General features: G+C 31.7%; 2 protein-coding genes across 5 annotated transcripts in view; one reads left to right on the forward strand and one right to left on the reverse strand.

Moving 5' to 3' along the window:
* Positions 1–15,487, forward strand: LOC126734984 (DNA ligase 1). 2 transcript variants are annotated; one of them, XM_050438845.1, is made up of 16 exons: positions 1–217; positions 273–323; positions 483–545; positions 601–626; positions 680–1,045; positions 1,098–1,200; positions 1,255–1,427; positions 4,036–4,259; positions 4,313–4,581; positions 4,639–4,763; positions 4,820–4,896; positions 7,390–7,593; positions 7,651–7,867; positions 10,002–10,237; positions 10,300–10,497; positions 15,222–15,487. In XM_050438845.1, exons 1-16 carry the CDS (start codon positions 201–203, stop codon positions 15,393–15,395), a joined length of 2,523 nt encoding a protein of 840 aa, XP_050294802.1. In that variant the 5' UTR covers positions 1–200; the 3' UTR covers positions 15,396–15,487. The 2 variants fall into 2 exon arrangements, with proteins under 2 accessions (XP_050294802.1, XP_050294801.1); XM_050438844.1 differs by having other exon boundaries at positions 102–217; positions 273–545.
* Positions 15,111–21,241, reverse strand: part of LOC126734985 (tetratricopeptide repeat protein 27) — a 14,458-nt gene continuing 8,327 nt past the window's right edge. The window contains exons 9-12 of one of the 3 annotated variants that reach the window (XM_050438847.1): positions 20,843–21,029; positions 20,250–20,454; positions 15,664–16,036; positions 15,111–15,388 (exon numbers count right to left, since the gene is read on the reverse strand). In XM_050438847.1, the coding sequence (XP_050294804.1) occupies positions 15,672–16,036; positions 20,250–20,454; positions 20,843–21,029 (757 nt within the window). In that variant the 3' untranslated portion in view covers positions 15,111–15,388; positions 15,664–15,671. Of the gene's footprint in view, positions 15,392–15,476; positions 16,037–20,249; positions 20,455–20,842; positions 21,030–21,241 lie in introns of those variants that run through there. The other 2 variants (XM_050438849.1, XM_050438846.1) reach the window with 2 other exon arrangements.

A 21,241-nucleotide genomic window follows, 5' to 3' on the forward strand; every position in this document is an offset into this window, starting at 1 on the left:
ATTATTATTACATTTAATATCAGTAAGATCCTATAATTTAATAAAACTTTTGCCATTTCTCCGGTTATTACTGATGTCACCCGTCATTAGTGTCAAAACATAACCTTGAAAAAAATTGAGGCGCCAAAAGGAATACACTTTGTTAATTCCTATGTTCTTTTGAAATTTGAAAGTGTTTTTCTATAGTTAAGTACCACAAAATGCAACGAAGCATCACGTAAGTGTTTCTACAAGAATTTTCTTACAACAATAACCATTTATGGTGTTTCCAGATCATTTTTCAAGCCACGAAACACGAACAACAGCAGCACCACTGAAAATGGGTATGTAAATAAAGCATTTTAGGTGATAAATATGTTAAAATTAACGCTCGTGTCTTTATTAAGAACTTATGGTTATGGCAGAATTCATTGTAATGTAGTTCAGCAAAATATTTGTAAAATTTCATTGTGTAATAGTGATTTAAAAAAATATTTGTATAGTGAATCTCCAAAAGGGGAGAAGAGGTCTCGAAAGTCTAGCAGTGATGAGCCTGAAGACCTAAAGTAAGTTTATATAGATTATTGGGTGCCTTAAAGTTTCTGATATCTTTTATTTTAGAAGTACTTCAGAAAAGACTGCTCAAGGTACTATTTTTTATATTAACCAAAATATTGTATTATGATTTACTGAATTTTAGTGAAAAAGTTGAAACAGACAAATGAGAAAGCAAAAACAAGTAAGTCTGAAAAAACAAGCAAATCCCCAAAGGAGAGAAAAGGAAGAATTATGAAATTTCCGAGTTCATCTTCTGATTCAGACACCCCACCAAGCCCTAAAAAATCCAAGGAAACTGAAAAAGAAATGAAGACAGTAAAGTCAGAAAAAGCATCACCTAAAATCGAAGAAATAAAAACTGATAAAATTCAGAAAGATCCTGTGGATAGTTCAGATTCATCACCGAGTCCTAAAAAAGAAAATATTAAAACTGAAGAGAAAACTCCAGAGAAAGTGGCTGAGCCTGTTAAAAATGAACCATCCAAGAAAATTACCAAAAACATATTTGGTATGACTTTATTCCAAATTCAAGACAAAATATTGTTATAGTAAAATTTCAGGTAAACAAGATGAAAGCAAACAAGAAGCGAATGTAAATGGATATAACCCAAGAATTGGCAAATATCATCCAATAGAAAATGCTACTTGGAAAAGAAATGAAAGGTAACCATAGCAGAAAATGTTAAGAATCAATTTAACATAATTAGTCTATTCCAGGGTTCCCTATAGTGCCTTAGCAAACACTTTAGAAGCAATAGAAGAAGTATCAGCAAGACTTAAAATGATTGAAATTTTAAGCAACTTTTTTAGGTCCGTTATAGTACTAACACCAGAAGACTTGCTGCCGAGTGTTTATTTGTGTCTTAATAAAATTGCTCCCGCATATGAAGGTAAAAAATAATTTATTTATTGTAATACATTTAATAAGCCTCTAAATGTACAAGGGTACATAAACTGCAAAAAACTGGCCCCAAACAGTTGAAAAAGTATTATATCTACAAGTTTTTTCATGATTTTTTCATTTATATAATTCAATTACTTTTTTGAAATATTCGCAAGAACTAAGTCTACTGTAAAAGTAGACCCCCAGATTTTAATTAACAGGTCAGACTTTCTTGAGAAGCACATCATTCAGTCCTTAATCCATTTGCCTGCGGTGTGATCTACTGAATGCATAACACCTGTCATAGTTAAGGAACATCCCATTGTTTCTGCACCATTTAATAACTAAATTTATATTATTTTGTATGACACCCTGTTTAGTGTTTTAAGTCATCAGCAAATAGATTTGATCTCAGATTCTGTCAATATCAAATTGATGTTCCTACTAAAATGAAAAAGTTGCTTCCCTCAGCTCATAACAATTTATTTATTTATGTATTGGTCAACATATATAACATTTCAAGTAAATATTAGTAGCTAACAGTAATCTTGAGTAATAACTATACTTCTAATAAAGAGTACTTAGTCGTTCTAGCTAAGCTTAATCTAAAGAGTGGGGCTAGGGTACTATGCCAAGATAATAGCCCTAACTGAAGACCTAAATTTATTTAAAGAATTACTGAAAAAGTCAAGATCTTTTGCAAATCTATTCACTGTAGAAGCTATTCTGTTAATAGGACTATTTAGTAAATAGGATGTTCTGCAAAAAGGAATATGGAGAAGTATCCCCTCTGAAAAAACCAGATGTCTCACAGAATGTGCGGTCAATGCTGTTAAGAAATTATACAGTTTTCATAAATTTTAAAAAATTCCTGAAATTTGGAAGACTGCTAAAATAATACCTATTTTAAAAGCTGGGGACTCTGATCAAATCATGAACTACAGGCCAATCTCATTACTCTGTAACTTCTCAAAAATTTTCGAAATTATCCTGAATCGGTCGCTATTTAGTCACGCAAAAGAACTCATCTCTGTAGACCAGCATGAATTTTTTAGCGGGCAATCTTGTGTTACTAACTTATCCTGTCTGTCTAGCCACATCTGTGAATCACTTGATGTTAATACTCAAGTCGATGTTATTTATACCGACTTCCAAAAAGCCTTTGATCGGATAGATCACTATATTTTGCTGCATAAATTAACTCAGTATGGTTTTTCAGGGAGATTATTTAATTTATGTCATTCCTACTTGATTGGTAGGTCTCAATATGTTGAATATGAGGGCTTTAAATCGAAACTTTTTAACGTAACGTCGGGTGTGTCACAGGGCTCGAACCTGAGACCCCTCCTGTTTAATTTTTTTATAAATGACTTGATTGAGTCACTCACTTGTTATAGACTGGCTTTTGCCGATGATTTGAAGCTATATTTAAATGTATATGGTTTGGAGGATTGTGTTTTTCTTCAGAACTGTCTAAATACATTGGAGGTATGGTGCGCTGTTAACAGGTTATGCTTGAATGCAGTTAAATATAGTGTGGTCAGTTACTCTAGATCAAAAACACCCTTAAATTTTAATTACTTTATTAATGATACTATTTTGAGTAGATTAGAGCAAATTACTGATCTTGGTATCACCTTTGACTCTGAATTCACATTCGTTCCACACTTCAACAACATAGTCAAGTCAGCCCTGAGAAGGCTTGGGTTCATAATTAGAAGTTCTCAAAGTTTTACTTTGAAATCTACATTAAGACTGCTTTTCTGTTGCTTTGTGAGATCAAAACTGGAGTTTGGCTGCATTATATAAAACCCGCTCTATCAGAATCATGTTGGTCTCCTTGAATCTGTTCAGCGTAGATTTGCTAAGTTTTTGGCCTTCAGGCAGGATGGCATATATCCGGTAAGAGGGTTTGATCATCGGCAACTATTGGAACGCTTCAATCTACATCCATTACATCTCAGAAGAATGATCTTCTCTGTAAAATTCCTGCATGGGTTACTGAATGGATTCATTGATAGTCCTGTACTTCTTTCTGGTGTACGTTTCATGGTGCCTAGGCTTAATGCTAGACATCCCCTAACATTCTTTCTGCCAAGGCCTCATACTAATATCCTGTTGAAATCGCCACTATATACAATATGCGCTATATTTAATCGGATCTGTCACATGTGCGATATAAATTTCTCTCCGGATCATGTGATTGTCGATATCTTGGTGGATCATTACTCTTGGGATTAAGACCCATGTGTTTAAGTTATAGTTGGGTTGGGTTGGGTTGGGTTGGTATATTGCAGTTAATTTAATTTAATTTTGTTGAATATGAGATTATCTTGTTAAACTTTTATAATTGGGTTTTTATATCACATTAATAGTTATTTATTCTAATTTTTTGGATAACTTTTGAGATTGTGACTTTACTTTACTTTTTTTCTTTTCTTTTCATTCTTTTAGGTTTGTTTGTGTGTGTTTTTTTAAATATATTTTTCATTGTTTTGCAACTGTTTCCTGTTATTGGGCAAGTTGTCTGTTGGAAATAAAGGCTTATTATTATTATAAATCTTAAATAATAAATTTTTGTTTCATACAGTGTTCACTTCTCAATGATTTTGAAGGTATCGAACTTGGAGTAGCAGAAACAAGCTTAATGAAAGCAATTGCCCAATCCACGGGCCGTACAGTCAGCCAAATCAAATCAGATGCCCAAGACAGTGGAGATCTGGGAATTGTGGCAGAACAATCCAAGTCAAATCAAAGAATGATCTTTAAACCTGCTCGGTTAACTGTTAAAGCAGTGTTTGACAAACTGAAGGAAATTGCTCAAATGACTGGACACGCTGTATGTATATTCGCCTTCTAAATGAGTTATATTCATTTCAGACTTATTTCTAGTCTCAAACTAAAAAAGTCGAAAAGATCCAATCAATGTTTGTGGCATGTCAAGGCCCCGAGGCCAGATTTTTAATTCGGGGCCTGCATGGGAAACTGAGAATAGGATTGGCCGAGCAGTCGGTGCTGCAAGCACTTGCTCTGGCTTGTGCCATGACCCCGCCCAATCAAAAATATCCTCCAAAGGTGATTAATGGTTCTAAGGGTCAATCTAGTGAGTCTTTTAAGGCTGAAGTTGAGAGGCTGGCTCTGATTTTGAAAACTGCGTATTGGTAAGTTCAAAAAGAAATATCCAATTTTTGTATGTTACTATTGTTGTTTTATAACAGTGAGTGTCCAAATTACGACAAAATTATCCCGGTTATATTAAATGAGGGAATAGAAATGTTGCCTGAAAAATGTAAGCTGACCCCTGGCATACCTCTAAAACCCATGTTGGCTCATCCTACTAAAGGTATTATATTTTTATTGTTTTATGTAATAAACCGTCATGTGTGTTTTATCCTGTAGGTGTTCAAGAAGTTCTTCAAAGATTTGAAGGGATGACCTTTACTTGTGAATGGAAATATGATGGTGAAAGGGCACAGGTATGACTTTAAAAATATGGTATAGTATAAGTAAATCTGTCAAATTTGTGACCAAAAAATACGTTCAATCATTGCGGAAATTTGAAAAACCTTAAAGGTTCTTTGGATTTCATTTATCTAGAAAGTGGTAGGTTATTGGATTCTGTCACAAAAAGTAGATGACGCCAAAATAACCTAAACAGATTTTTCGCTTTTTGGTATAGTTTTTTTTTAAATTGTAACAGTGTTAATGAAAAAGTTCAGAAAAACCTACAAAATTTATCTAAAAACTTCTTGGCCTAAAACTAGACTTTTCATGGAACCGTTAAAAAACCGTGTAACATTTAAAAACGCCACAAAAGATTTTGAATATCTTAGTTTTAAATAATAAAATTATACTTGTCACAAATTTATATAAAGTCCTATATCTAACTTTTTTGATTTATTGGATCATATCTTAAGTTTGTTAGTACCATTTTATGACAGTGTAATATATTTTGGAGGTTTAAACATAGAACTTTTAAGACTACCAAGTTCAAGTCAAAAACTTATTAACTTATTGGAAATCCTTGGTTTCCTCTTGGACATAATAATTATTAATCAAAAATATTGAATGTAAAACATCAGGATCTGTTCTTATATTTGAGAGTATTACTGATCATAATTTAACATAAGTAAACTTAAATATCCAGAAATGTGTTAAAACTATAAAATATAGCTCGTATGACGATACTGATACCTTTGCATTTAAAAATGAAGCTCAGCAACTGCCATCGCATGATGTGTACTATACCATTAATAATAATGAGGAAGTGACGATAATTAATGATAATATTACTTAATTATTAACAAATATGCCCCTAGTAAAACAAAACTTTTAAAAGAAAAACCATTTACTCATTGGATTAATATCAATATAAAAGTTTTCATGAAATTCAGAGATAAGGCGCGTCAAAACCATAAGAAGCAGAAAACCGAAGGTAGTCTAGATTGAATGTCACTTTGTTTTGCATACAACCACACCATAGTCATGGCAAAAGTAAGTTCACAAACTTCGAGCAGGAATCGTGAAACCATTTGGAGCAATGCAAGCAATTAACCCAGTCGTCAGATTTTGTGGTTTGGGAATATATTTCGCCACAACCGGTGCAAGCTTGGTCATCGTCGTCCATATCATCTGAAGAGTCATCCGATGTCGGTGGCTCTAGATCTTCGTCTGAGGATGAGTCGCTTTTGGCAGCTTTCTCAATTTTCTTTTTGGTCACTTTTGGCTTCTTCAAAACTGGTTTTAATTTACTGGTCTTTATTTCTTTCTGTGTTTTTTTAGACGCTTTGTTCTTTTCTTCGCCAATTCTTGTCTCTGTAGTTAAAATTTCCGCCAGCTGCTTGCTCCTTTTGCGAACCGAATTAATGTTAGCAGAAACAACTGGAACGGGTGAGATTATATCTAGCATTTTTCCAGGGGTACTTCTGACGGGAGTATTTGCATTAGTTTCTGTAATCGATTCATTTTGTTTTTCTGGTACAGAATCATCTGGGATAGCAGAAGGATTAAATGAGTTAAAAAATGCACTAAATATGCAATAAACAGGGATACATAAACAGGGGACATCAAAATAGCATACTTGCGACGAATGTCATTGAAAAATTTTTGGAATAATGCTAAAAAAAAATTACAAAATAATAAAAGCAGCTACTGACCTAGCTGACCTAGTTTATAAGTTTGTTTAATTTTTGCTTTTGTTGGATATCGACCAAAAAACTACTTCAGACAATCCATTATATATTTTATCAACGTTTCGATCTGTATGATAATCCTCAGGTTATATATTGTGGATCGCCCTCGTTAATTATAACAACTATAATATCATAATTAATACAAGAAATTCATAGGTCCATAACCATCTATTATGGCAGATGATCCCAACCCACTCTTTTTTAAACTCTGTGGCGTTTAAAAAATTAACATTTAATGAAAAAATCAATTTCTATCAAAAAAATATAAATCAGGAACAACTTAACATAAAATTAATAAATGATGAGAAAGTTACACATATTATAAAAAATATTGGAACCAATGCGGTATGAATTGCTGGAATTGCTATAAAAGTTCTTAGGATACGCCTTTCTTACTGCCTAAAACCTTTGGTAAATATTATTAGTTATTGTATTTTGCAAGACAGTTTTTCAAGTGAATGCACGAAAGCTATTATTTGCGCCTTGCTTAAATCCGATTGGCCACACCGTTAAGATTTTAAAGATATCAGACCTCTTAACATTTTACCAGTGGTTTCAAAAATCTCAGAACGTCACATTTATAATGACATTTCGGAGTTTGTCTATTATAGAAGTTATAACTTATATATATAAGTTAAAAATAATCCCTGACTGTCCATCAGGTTTCCGAAAATCATTTAACGAGTACCACAAGTCTTTTGAGTATAATTAATGATATCGGCATTTTTTTTTTACATTTTACAGCTTAAGGGAAAATTATACTTTTTGTGTTACTAGATCCACATTCACAAAGACGACGTGTCGATATTCAGCAGAAATCAAGAAAACAACACTTCAAAATATCCGGACATAATTTCACGTCTGGATAAATGCAAAACCGAACAAGTGGAGTCATGTATTTTAGACTGTGAGGCCGTCGCCTACGATAAAGAGAAAAAGCAAATTTTACCGTTCCAGATTTTAAGTACCAGAAAGAGAAAGGTTAGCTCATATACTTGCTTTAAATATATTTTGTTCTTAATGTATTTTTTTTATTAGGACGCCAACGAGGCCGATATAAAAGTACAAGTTTGCGTGTTTATGTTCGATTTGTTATTTTTGAACGGCGAACCGCTGGTTAAAAAACCGTTTAAAGAAAGGCGTGAATTGCTTAAGCAACATTTTACGGAACACGAAGGCGAATGGCTTTTTGCCAAAGCATTAGATACCACGAAAATGGAGGAAGTGCAAGAATTTTTAGAGGAAAGCGTAAAAGGTAGGAATAAATCTTTTGCAGGTAATTTAAAGTACAGAGTGGTAAAAATCAAATTTAAATTTAAGTTAAAAAAAAAGAATTTAAGCGTTTTTAAAATTTAAACTTACACTACTCAACAGGACTCTTACATATTTTTTATTTTAAATGAATTTTTGTTAACATGAAAAAATAAATAAATTTTAATTTTTTTCGTATAATTAAAATGCTTCATTTAAAGGAATTTGAAAGAAAATTTACGATCCTTTCTAATAAAATAAAATAAAGTAATATTCAGTATTGCCGCCTCTTGCTCTTATATTTGCCCTGCAACGTCTATGCATACTTATAATCAGATTCTGGACACTCTTTTCCATTCTTTTGTAAGAACTTCAGATAGCTGTTGTAGGGTTTTTGAAGAATTTAACAGCCATTCTGAGAGCATCTCACAAGTGTTCTATTGGATTGAGGTCTGGCGACCTAGCTGGCCAATACATTATATTAATATCTGTATTTTGCAAGAACTTTCTTACTATCTGGACTGTGTGTGGTCGAGCTTTATCAGGCATTAATATGAAATTTTGACCAACAAATGGGGCAAAATAGATAAGACACTCTTGCAAAATGTCTGTAATATAACATTCAGCATTTAAGGTATCTTGTTGACAGGTATGGAGATCAGTACGAGCACCTAAGTTTATTTCTCCGCAAACCATAATATCTCATCCACCAAAAGTATCTAATTAAGGAATATTGGTTTGTTGGAATCAGGTTCCAGGTTTTCTATATACTCTTAACACAGCTTCCAAGCAGCAAGGTGTTGCCTGGTTAGCCGTAAACAGTTGCTTCTCTTCTTGGTCTCAAATTATTTTGTCTCAGTCTGTTTTTAACTGTCTGATCACTAATCCTTATCTGATGAGCTTGTGTCCGCTGATTTTCATGACCTGGATATTTGGTGAATGCTAGAGTATCCTTGTTGCTAGAGTAGTTATTGACGACCGGGCGACATGTAGAATATGTGTAACTTTTTCTTGATTAAATCATTTAGCGGACAACGTAATAACAACTTCCGTAAATGACTTGTATGTCGTCTGTTATCGTTGTTAATCATGTTAATATTGAAAATGTAACATTTTCCGATAAAGTTTATTATTTTACAGTGAAAAATAAAAACTACGTAAACACTGATCTTATTTATTAATGCATTTTAAGACCATCAATATTAAAATCATTGTTAGCAAACTACCACATTTCAGTTAAATTAATAATATCACGCGATAAAAATGTATACGTTGTAGAAACACTAACATTTTTTATTTATACTGCGAATGTTAAAATGGACTATATTTGATATCTTTGTACCTATATTAACTTCTTTAGACACAAAATCACAATCCGCACTTTGTTGATTTGAAATCTCTAAGATTTCCAGGTCCTGTAGCAGGTCAGCTTCTTGCACTTTATCTCCCATAATCAATTTTAGTTTTTAAAATGTCGAATCCCTGTCGTTTGCAGAGTGGTTTACATTATGGCATAAGATTAAATTTGGTGTTTGTGTTAACACAATTTTATACAGCACGCTTTTCATATACCAGGTTTAATTCGAAAAAAGGATAATATTGTTGAATATTTTTGTCCAAAATATATGATAATTGTTCTGAGTAGTGTAAGTTGTTGAAAACTACAAACGAGTTTTATGTAAAATATAAAAATGTAATAATTTATAGTGTTCCATTTAAATTAAGCCGGTAGCCTTCTACTTCCTGTATAATCAAAAATGCCCTAAATATTAACTAAATAGTTAAATTAAGAAATAAAAACTCTAAATCTACAGTATCAGTTAATGCCTTTAATGCGGTACTTATGTGTTTCCTCTTAACGCTGTCCATGCGTCGTGGTAAGTGTTTTTTTTTATTTTATAATTTGGTGAGAAAAATGAGGTTTCCTATTATAGGTCTGATGATGCCCGAACATGTCACCGTAAGTACCGCATTAAAAACATTAACTGATACTGTAGATTTAGAGTTTTAATTCTTATTTTAATCTAGATTATTATAACCCGGGTTTTGATCTCTTGGTGCCTTAATTGATTCAAATAAATTTATCGTTTTGATTGAAAATATTTTGAATCTGTCTTTATCTCTATTTGTCTTTTTAGGAAACTGTGAAGGTCTAATGGTAAAAACCCTAGAACAAGACGCCACTTACGAAATAGCCAAACGTTCCCGCAATTGGTTAAAACTAAAAAAAGACTATTTAGAAGGGGTCGGAGACACTTTAGATGTGGTCGTTATCGGCGGATATATCGGTAAGGGAAAACGTACCGGAACTTACGGGGGTTTCTTATTGGCCTGCTACGATAAGGACAGCGAAGAATATCAAAGTATTTGCAAGGTAAAAGCCGTTTAATTAGTCAACGGAGGCCAATTTTACAAAACAATTTTGTACGTTTACAGATCGGTACGGGATTTAGTGACGAAGATCTTCAACGGCACACAGATTTCCTTAAGAATCACGTGGTGTCGCAGGCGAAAACTTATTACAGGTACGACGGCTCCTTAGAGCCGGATCACTGGTTCGAACCGGTTCAGGTGTGGGAAATCAAGTGTGCCGATTTGTCTTTGTCGCCAGTGCATAGAGCAGCCATGGGAATTGTAAGTTTTTAAACAATTTTCAAATCAAATCATATTTAATTTATTATAACGGCATCTGATATATCGGTTTGTGTGACGAATTCCAAGATTCCGAGATACAGTACTGTTTTTTTGTAAGACTCATCACTGATAACGACATGCATTGAACACCACGGTTTCTTATATAGCGACCAAAAACTATAAATTAATTTTTGATACTACCGTGCGTAAAGTGCTCACTTAAAACACTTCCCAGGGTGTGTAGAGTTTAACTTTTTACGCACTAAGTGTAACTAACCAAAGACGACCTAGAAAACTTTGTTGATTTCATTAATTCTGTTCATCCCAACATACAGTTTACCTATGAGTTAGAGAAAGAATCAAGTTTGCCATTTTTAGACCTTTTAATCACTAAACACAATAACAATTTTGAATTTCAAATATATCGTAAACCTACAGCCACAGATACAGTAATACCCTTTACCTCTAATCATCCCTTTAGCCAAAAATTTGCCCCTTTTAATTCTTTTTTTCATTGATAGTTCAATTTTCCACTAAACGATATTAATTTCAAAAAAGAATATAATATTATTTTACAAATCGCTCGAAACAATGGATATCCTATAAATGTTATTAAGAAGCTCTATAACAAACATTTTTTCAAACAACTTAATAAACCATTACTCAGTAAACCCAACACCCTCGGATCTTATCGATCTATTACTTACTTTGGCAACATCTCTTCTAGTGTCGCACAGTGTTTAAAGTCCAATGAATTTGTCACTAAACCTAATATTTGTTTTAAAACCAAAAACAACTTGGCAAAATATTTAGTAAACACTAAAGATAAAATACCGATAACACACCGATCTGGACTTTACAAGTTAACTTGTTCCCTCCCATTATGTGATATCTGTTATGTCGGCCAAAGCGGAAGGAAAATTGAAGTCAGAGTCAACGAACATTTAATACTTATCACGCGAAATAAAAATACTTTTATTAACAATACCAATTATCCTTTTGTGAACCACATATTAGAGTCTGGCCATAATTTTGATCCGGGACCTAACACTGAGGTTCTGCATGTTTGTGAGAAAGGGTTACAATTGGACTTGTTAGAAGCATTTGAAATAAATAGGGCCATAAACTCCCCAGACTGCACATGCTTTAATGAGCAAACTAAGTTTGACAGTTTACGCTTTTTTGATTCAATTTTAGTTTTTAACTCTCTTATCTTATAACATTTGTATTAATCAAAATTTAAAATCTTTTCTTTAACGCAACGTTAATATACAATAGTTCCTTATAGTACCTTCTTTTAATATGTAGAAATCTGTATCGTCCTTAGTTTAAATTTTATATTTTGAATCGTAGATGTCCTTATTGTACTATGTTTTTAATTTTAATTCTTTTATTTATTGCTGTTTTTATTCCCGATAACGGGTAATTTTTGTTTTATTTGGTGAACGTATATGTTTTTTTAATGTTCTGGTAAGTTTTAAATCTGTATTGTTATAGCGTATAAGCTCATTTTTTAAAACTGTCTTGAATTACCTGTATCTTATTTTAGTATCTGATGATGGCTGTTTACACAGCCGAAATGCATAATACATTTACCTAAGTGACCTACATGCATTTTTCTTAGAGATAAAGACTTCCCCATTTTGTAATCTTTATATACACATTTTCCTTCAAAACATGGACTTCTATTCAACCCGTAAAAAGTAATTTAATGTAAGACGTTTATTTGACATTTAATTTATAGTTTGTCAAATGTTTTGACGTTTTTTTTACCGTAAAGTCGTTAAAGTGCTTAAAGTAATTTGATATTTCTGATGTTTTCTTCTGTAGTAGAAAAAATGTTGCATGTTACACGTGTATAAAATCCCCTTTTTTATTCATGGGAATTGTCGCATTTGCTTACGGCTCAAGTTTCCCAGTCATTCAAGGATAATTTTACACACTTGTTACATAAATAACTATTAGGAACCTTAAAACCCGACGAGATTTTTATGTGTCAAGAACAAGGTATTCTTAAAGCATTTTTCTAATTTCAAAAGCTTGGGATCAAGTTTCTCAACGACTTACGGTTATAACAATCTAATTTCAATGATTCCTTCAATGTATTTCTAATCCTATAGAGTATAACAGGGATATAACAACAAACTTAAGAGAATTAGTCTACAATCATATCAGAAAACAACAAAATGCTTAGTGTAGATCTGGATGTTGACATAATTATTGTTTTTAGTGATACGACTGAATCATTCATACAGACGTTATTTAATTTAAACAAGCTGAGTTACTTTTATGTACTACCCTGTCAAATCTACTCCTAAGGAAACAAAACAAATAAAAAATTTGTTATCATCAGGATTTTTATGCTAAGATTCTTATGTCCTATCAAATCGAATTGCAAGAAATATATCTTTTGATCATATCGAAAATAAGCAATTGTGATAACACCTACTATTATTTCCAAATCATTTGGTAATACCAAGATGCAATATGTTACATTTAATTTGCTGACCCTATAACTCTCTTTTAAAAGATGGAACTAAACATCATTAACTAAATTTAACTGAATGACAATTTACATATTTGATAATTGACATTCGTTACGTACAACTTTAAATATTTAACATTTATAGTATAAGTAGCAGCAGGTACTGCTCTGGAAAAGCTTCATTGATAAGGAAGCTTTTAATTACAAACATGAATATATTTTTGGTTATATTATAGTTGGTTGGTTGATATTGGAATAATGTGGAGGTTTTTTCTACTGAGTAGATCGGTGTTTAGGATTGAGATGAATGTCTTGGGAGGGAAATTCTGAATATCAAAATTTTCTTTGAAATAATTTTTGTTTCTATACACTTGAAGTGCACATTATTTACAGGGTGTATATGGCAAGATACCATATCTTGGCCATGGGTTTCTTCCAAATTCAAAAAATGTTTTTTTACCCTCAAAGGTTATCATTTTTGGCAAAACCAGGCCAAAATTGTACACAAACAGACGCAGTTTTAATAGCGGTCATTTACGTATAATATAGTAATGCTTTACAATAACTTTATTGAGTTGCTGAGATATAGTATGTATACATTCATTAATTTTTTTGTATTATGATTTTAAATAATATTATGGAAATATTTTGTAATTACATGTAATGTCTTTTGGGTTAATGTTGAGTAGCTGCCATTGAAGGCTTTTTACATTCTTTTTATTAGGCTTTACTATAAAAGGATGTATATTTTCTTAATAAAAACAGTTTATTATAGTAATTACCATTGTATCATAATCAAAAAGTATAATGAATTTGCTGTCAAAAACGTACAAAATACAATTCTAATGTACAAATTTTAGAAATGTTACATAAACGAAGATCATTTAACGGTTTCAATCGTATTCACACTTTTCTGATCGAAAATTATGTTCTAAATATTTTTTTATTTATTTCATACACTTTTCAAATACCCAAAAAGGTAATTACATGCAAGGCAACCAATAAGCATTAGGATAATAAATAAGAAATTTATACCAAAAAAAATATACAAAAAACAAAATGTACTAGCTTAAGTTCAGAAAATTATAAATTAAAGAGGTTAGATGTAAAACAGTCTGATAGCATTCCATTGTATATGCTAAGCATATCAGTGAATAACTATTATCACCAATATAGAAAAAAGCATATTATAGCGCTTTCAAATTCAACTTCGGAATTTTATAAAACTGAAATATTTTACATAAATATCACAGTCTGAGAGTTCCTCTAAGTGTACAAATGGAACGATTGCAACATACTTATCGGAAATCGGGTAGGGTTATATGCCAATTTTCTTCATATACATACATCGAAGAAAACACTTCTGAAGCCTTTTTTAAAGTGTGCATGGCTAGATGATGACCTATCGCTAGCATATTCTGAGTGAGGTCTAAGTAGCGAAGTCTCAAGGTAGCCTGAATACGTAACTCAAATCTTTGCTAATCTGGATAACAAAACGCAAAATTTTAAAAGCTTTATTTATAAGATTAATGTACTAATATATATGAAATTATTTTAACAAAGTACCCCCAAGTGCAAGACTTTAGTACACTTCTCAAGCTAAGAACTCCCCATATAGTAATCTTCAATGACAGCGCATTTACCTTTCGAGTATATGAAGCAACAAAGTATTTACTGTATTGATAGACATTCCGTTCCTTTCAAATTAACTCGTAATTATGAAGTCTCGTAATTATGAACATCTATAAAGACTCAAACTATTACAGATATATTTAGGTAACAAATAATGTTTTAATTTAAATATAAACCTTAACTTACAGGCATCATACTAATTACACTGAACATAGTATTGACAGAATTGCATTGATGTTGAAAAGAATCAGTTTTATATGAATATATGTAAGAAATCCACCCTTTTTAGAAAATGTTCGCATTTCGTGGGCATTATAATTTAAGTTTGCATTATTAGAATAGTGCCCAAGTAATAAATTTCTTTGTCTATCTCCATTCGACTAAGTTTTATTTATATACACAGAATTTTGATAGTGCCGCATTTAACTTAACTTATTTGCACAATTTTTTTTGTTTATTCTACTACATCGTATCATCTGCGAATAAAACAACTGTACACTTTTTAATCACTTTCACCATATCATTTATATACAATCAGCAAATAAAACAATAACTTTTTAACTTTAGATATTTCTCCGGTTAATTTCAAGTTACATTCTTTCCCTAGGTTGATCCAGAAAAGGGCATATCCCTAAGGTTCCCCCGATTTATCAGAATACGAGACGATAAAACCGTGGAAGAGGCGACTTCTTCGCAACAGGTGGCGTACATGTACTCAAACCAGGAACAAGTTAAAAACCAATCCGATGGCAATAAGTTCTTCGAGGAAGATTTCTACTAAAAAGAACTGAAATTTAGTTATTTAGATCGTAAGTGTACTAATGTTATTTTAATGTTGTAAGAGGATTAAATGAAAGCCACATTTCCAGCACAGCAATATAATTTATAATTAATGACCTGTATATATACACAACTATCGATAAATTTAACTATAAATAAAATTACAAAACAATCTTGATAATGAAATCGTATAAAGCTCCACTGAACCTTAAAATTACGTGCAACAAGAAAATATATAAATCTAAAACTCGGAATAATCATAAACGAACCTTAACTGCTATTTCCCCCCGTGGATTTTTTGTAAAATACGTCCCGTAATAATGCATAGCCTGTCCAGCGGTTCCTTGTTATCCAAAAAGTCTTCTTTCCTAATAGCGGACATCGCGGCGGTAATATTTAATTTTATCGAGTGCACCACTGGATTTTTGGGCTCGACTTCGGGCATGAGAGCGATATCGCCCAGTTCAAAGCACAGGTAAAGTACTTGGTTGCAAATCTTCAGGTCTTTGAACCACTGGTTGTCTCTGGTGTAGGCTTTGAAAGCCCGTTGGAGTCGTTGCGTTTTTAGGACAATGTTCGGAGCGAGTTTAGCGTATAAATCCCACACGGGACCCTCACCTGGATGTATAGATACTACACGACCTGAAAAATTTATATTTATATTTAGGAATACTCAAATTATACACGTTGATCAGGGTGTAATAAAAAGCTTTAAATTTAATTATAAACGTCGCGTCTTGGAAAATTTTAAACAATATTGAATCACATTCTTCCATCTTCGAAATATGTAAAGCCAGACAATAATCTAGAATTGTTTTAGAAATGCAAAAAATTTGAATCAATAACTTGATGAAATTCCGGTGGCTATATTAATAAATAAATAATAATTTATTCGCCGACTTACAAAATTATTTCTTAAAACAAGTTACCTACAAGTAGTTCACGCTTGTAAGGGATGACAAAGGGTTACATAGTGGATAATTAATAATTTGTCCCAATTTAGGTTTTCTGTCATTTTCGGGTTTAGTGGACATATTTTGGGGTATAAAGTCACAATTTGGAATTTGTCACAATCACTGAGTGCAATGAGATCTCTACCTTTCATTTTCATATTATATTTATTTCAAAACTCTATTACCTAGATTTTTAATTTTTAGTATTATTTTTGGTCCATTTGCCTAATGAATTTTGTATGCCTACAAACTGTGTATAATGCCCCAAACTATTTGTAATAACTATTCTTTAAATTTACTTCTAAACGATTTATGAAATAGGCAAAAAATTATACATTTTTAGGTTAAGGTACTCAATTTACCTATGCCCTATATCATTCTTACTACCAGGGACCATCAACCAGTTATGTTATGATGTGTAGATCCATTTTTCTTTTATTTACTGGTACAATTGTTTTAAAAAAGTAAAGGTGCTTTACATACATCTCCAAGAGGATTCCATCAGGGTCAGGGGATTTTTTTAATTTCAGCGAGCTTGACTTTCTATGATTAATTTTAACTAATTGATTTTTTAAGTTTTTTATACTGTTTCTAATTGATCATTATAGGGATTTTTTAAAAATTATTGCCTATAGGACTTTTATTTTGGATTTTGTGTAGAGTAAAACTTGATTTCTCTGAAGTTTGGTAAAAATCTTGTCCTGTTTAATTTCGGAGAGTATGTCTTAAATTTATATAGTTAATATATTTTTGTGTAAGTACATTATTATTTGTCGGCATATGTGCTGTTTTTCTTTTAAATGTTAAAACAGTGGCCGAGTGATGAAGTTATCTTATAATCCAAGTTTTTGTTAATTATCTTGTGAAAAAAATATTTATGTAAGATGTAAATCTATATAGTGCTAAGGTACTTAGTAACTTTCGATTTTCTTTTAAAGGACCAAGTCGAATTTCTTTTAAAGACCCATTTTTTGTATAAATACTAGCATAAGTTATCTACAAATAAGTGTTCTTGAATTGCAGGAGATCTATACGTACATGTAACGAGGAACTTTTCTGATTCTTGGCCAATTATTAACCCGTTACCTTTAACATTCTGATAAAGCTACAAGAAAAGTATGCAAGTATCATTTTCCTACCAAATGCCCTGATTCTCTATCGAACATGCCTATTCAAAGTTTCAGTCAACAAAATAATATCAAATTTGAACCTATTCTGCCTATGTTTAAGTGTGTAATTTTAAACTTTGTCTTATTAGAAGGAATAACATTATTGATGAACCAGAAGTAGTCTTAGAAGTTGAAGAGACGGTTAAAATATGTATCGAACTGTGTAATATTGCCCAAATGAAGAAGTTTTATGAATTTAAATTTATTAAAAATAACATGTTTATCAATGTTTACAGCTAACTAAATATTAAGTTTTTTTGGCCGTTGCTCAATTTAGTCTTTAAATAAGTTTTTATAGTTCTTTTCTAAATAAAACTTTCTTCAAGTCAATTTTTGTTCTTTGATTGATATGCTTTAACTCGAAATCTCCATAAATCGAAGTAAATTAGCAGTTTCTTGAAATTCGAGTTATAGAGGTTTTACTGTAGCTATATACAGTGCTTTTCTTTGAAGTCCCCCCCCCCCCCCCCCCATTTATTTTTTGAACGGGTCAAAAAAATTTTTTGAAACTTGGCATAAGTAAATTGGTCTATAGATACTATTTTTCACTGTAAACTAGGAACTGGACTCGGTGGACTCCGTTTTGACCTATCCAAAAGTAACAGCCCAAAAAATACACTGTTGCGATTTTATTAACGTTTTTAATAATAATATACAAATAATTTATAATTTTTGAATTTTGGATTTAAAAATTGTCCATGTAATAAATATTAAAAGTACCCAATAAAACCTTTTAAATGAGGTAACACAAGATTTCTATTTAATGCATTTATTCAAGATGGCGCTTATGTATTATTTTGACATTTAGAGCTGTCGTTTTTATGTCAAAATAAAATAGTGACGCATTTATTTTCGTACACTGATTTTTACCTATTCAAAAATCATAAAAATGTAAAACGTTAAAATAAAAAAAATACTTCTTTATTAGGCCGCCATTTTGAAACGAGTTAAGATATGGGTCTAATATTTCAGGGTTATAAAGTACTCATTGAGACCTTTAAAATGAGGTACCACACGACCCCCCTTTCTATTTAAAATTTTTTCTCAAGATGTCGCCCAGCCGCCATCTTGGAATTTACAATGTTACCTAGTTTACAGTGAAAAATAGTATCTATAGACCAATTTACTTATGCCAAGTTTCAAAAATTTTTTTTGACCCGTTCAAAAAATAAATGGGGGGGGGGTCTTCAAAGAAAAGCACTGTATAGAAAAATGGCATGCAGGCAAATAGACAAACACACAAAACATGCAGACAAATAGGCAAACACATAAAACCTACTCTTTCTTTTTTCCTTAATAAGTCCTGATAATTAATTTTATTATTTCCTCTATTATTCTCACATGATGTTTACTTTTCTGTAAATTTTTTTATTGACAAAGCAAGCATGGGTTATTATTTTAACTTTTTTCTTATAATTTCTTTCGTTTACATTAAAAATACCTGACTTCTATAGCACTAAAATTGCTGTGCAATGACTTTGCTTGAAATGTAAATTCCTTTAATAATAAATGTACAGGAACGCATAGTAGTACAATCAATCTGTCATTTGAAATTAAAAGTGTAAAGTTATTTTTAATAATGTATGTGTTTTTTATTGTAAATACTTCCACGCTTAACAACATTTCCCAAAATATGAAGAATAATGTGTCTTTAAGATCACTTAGAAAATGAAAATTAAGTAAATTACCGAATTGATAAACCTTAGATTCAAATATAACTGTACTTCATAATGTATGAAGCAACTAAGTAATTTTACAGAACTTTAAATTATTATATACATTAATTTACAAAACCAAAACTCTTTATTAGTCGACACGTGTTTTGCTAACGATGTTAGCGTCTTTGGAAGAAGATTAAAACTAAACTAAACCTACTTACAAGTAATTTTACATACAAAAGATGTAACTAATAGTATGAAAAAACCGCCAAAGTATCGCTGAACACTGACTAAACTATACAATTGACTATAAGGGATTCGAACTTTATCCCTATTAAGAATGGTTCTTTGATTTTCGAATATTCCTAAACTTTCGCATCTAATTTTCGATTGTCATTAATGGGTTCGAGTAATTTAAAGTTATTTGTTCCTAAGAAGTGACCAATTTATAAAACATGTTCATCAAACATGACTTTTTAACTCTTCTATATTTCACACGAGCTACATCCTATTCTTTAAAACTGATATTAATTGGTCTTGGTTGCCCTATGTATTTGTTATCAAAATCGTTACAATTTTCTGGACTCTTCATTGGTTTCATTTTATCTTTTGGGTTTCCTAAAAGGTTTCTTAACTTGGCCAAACTTTGAACCATTCTTAGACTTATCAAAGTCTTTTGTCATATGGTATTGCAACAAAAGTTTGCTTATTTTCATCTTGTCTTTCAGTCACAAAACTGTTTTTTTATTCAAATGTCACATTAAAGGTTCCAACCATAGGACTACCATATACCGTGTTACTAACGTCTTTATAATACTATTAATTTTTTTTTCTTTTCTGAATTCTTTATGACAGGTGATCCATTCTAGATGATCCAAGTCGAAGTCTTAGAACTACCCAATGTAGCCTTAAAAACGTGTAGATTTTATGAAATGTTTTTATGAAAAAACTTAAAAAAATCCAAATCTTGATTATTGACGTAATACGTTTCAATCAGTGATCGATAACTAAAAAGCGAATAAATTTATAAACTAAGGCGGTTTGTACAGAGCATATATACATAAAAATGGCTCACCTAGTAATTCCCTGGTTTTCTGCAAAAATCTCGCCGCCGGCAACCCTTCGCAATCTATCGTGTCATCAATGACATCACACACCAACTCTCCCAGCACATTGACGTTCAAATATTTCTCTTTTAAATCCAATAGTCGATGGTAGGACCGGATGACGTCCGAATACATTGAAATATCAGAACTTACTACAAGGAAATTTTCCCATACCTGTAATTTAAATCGATTACTAAGATTTATTTACTGTGAACTGAATAGTCCACATCAGATATATAGAGAATTTAAGAGAAAACGCGGATAAAAGCAGAGTTTAGAGTTTTAGGGACGAAATTACTTAGAGTAAAAAAAGAGAGTCAAAGTACTTTTACTTAGAGTAAAAATAGAGTCATGATTCAGAGAAGAGTCCAATAATACTTACAAACAATAATTTACTTGATTTTAATTAGAAAATATTTTATTGTCTATTGACCTCCTAGCTCATCTTCTTCTTTTTAATATCTTACCCAACTTATTTTTCTAAACGTGAATATTATATACCAGAAGAGCAACTTGTTTAAATTTTTATAGCGACTTCAAATCATATATGCCTGTTTCTTACCTTCCAATTATCATAATTGCATTTAAGGGCCTCCAAAAGGGCCTGATGGGCGCTCCTTTTATTACCGATTTTCAAATATGCCTGGGCCAAATTGTTCCAAGCCTCAAAACTGTCCGGTTCCAAAGTGGTGTAGCGTTTATAAGCGGTTGCTGCCACTTGCCAGTTATCGGTTTTGTGGGCAGCGAAACTATTGAAAAAAAAAAACGATTGGATATAGAGTTATCTATTTTTAAGTCCCGATATTTAATGTATAAAGCAAATTTCAACGCCAACAATTTTATTGAACAGTTCTAAGTCGTGATACTCTCTATTAATTTACATTTAATACCATTGAGTTGATTTTGGAGAAATCGGATCAATGGGAAAAAAGATGAGAATTAAAAGGATCAATAGTGTGCC

Source organism: Anthonomus grandis, chromosome 4, assembly GCF_022605725.1.
Source record: "Anthonomus grandis grandis chromosome 4, icAntGran1.3, whole genome shotgun sequence".
Lineage (NCBI taxonomy): Eukaryota > Metazoa > Arthropoda > Insecta > Coleoptera > Curculionidae > Anthonomus > Anthonomus grandis.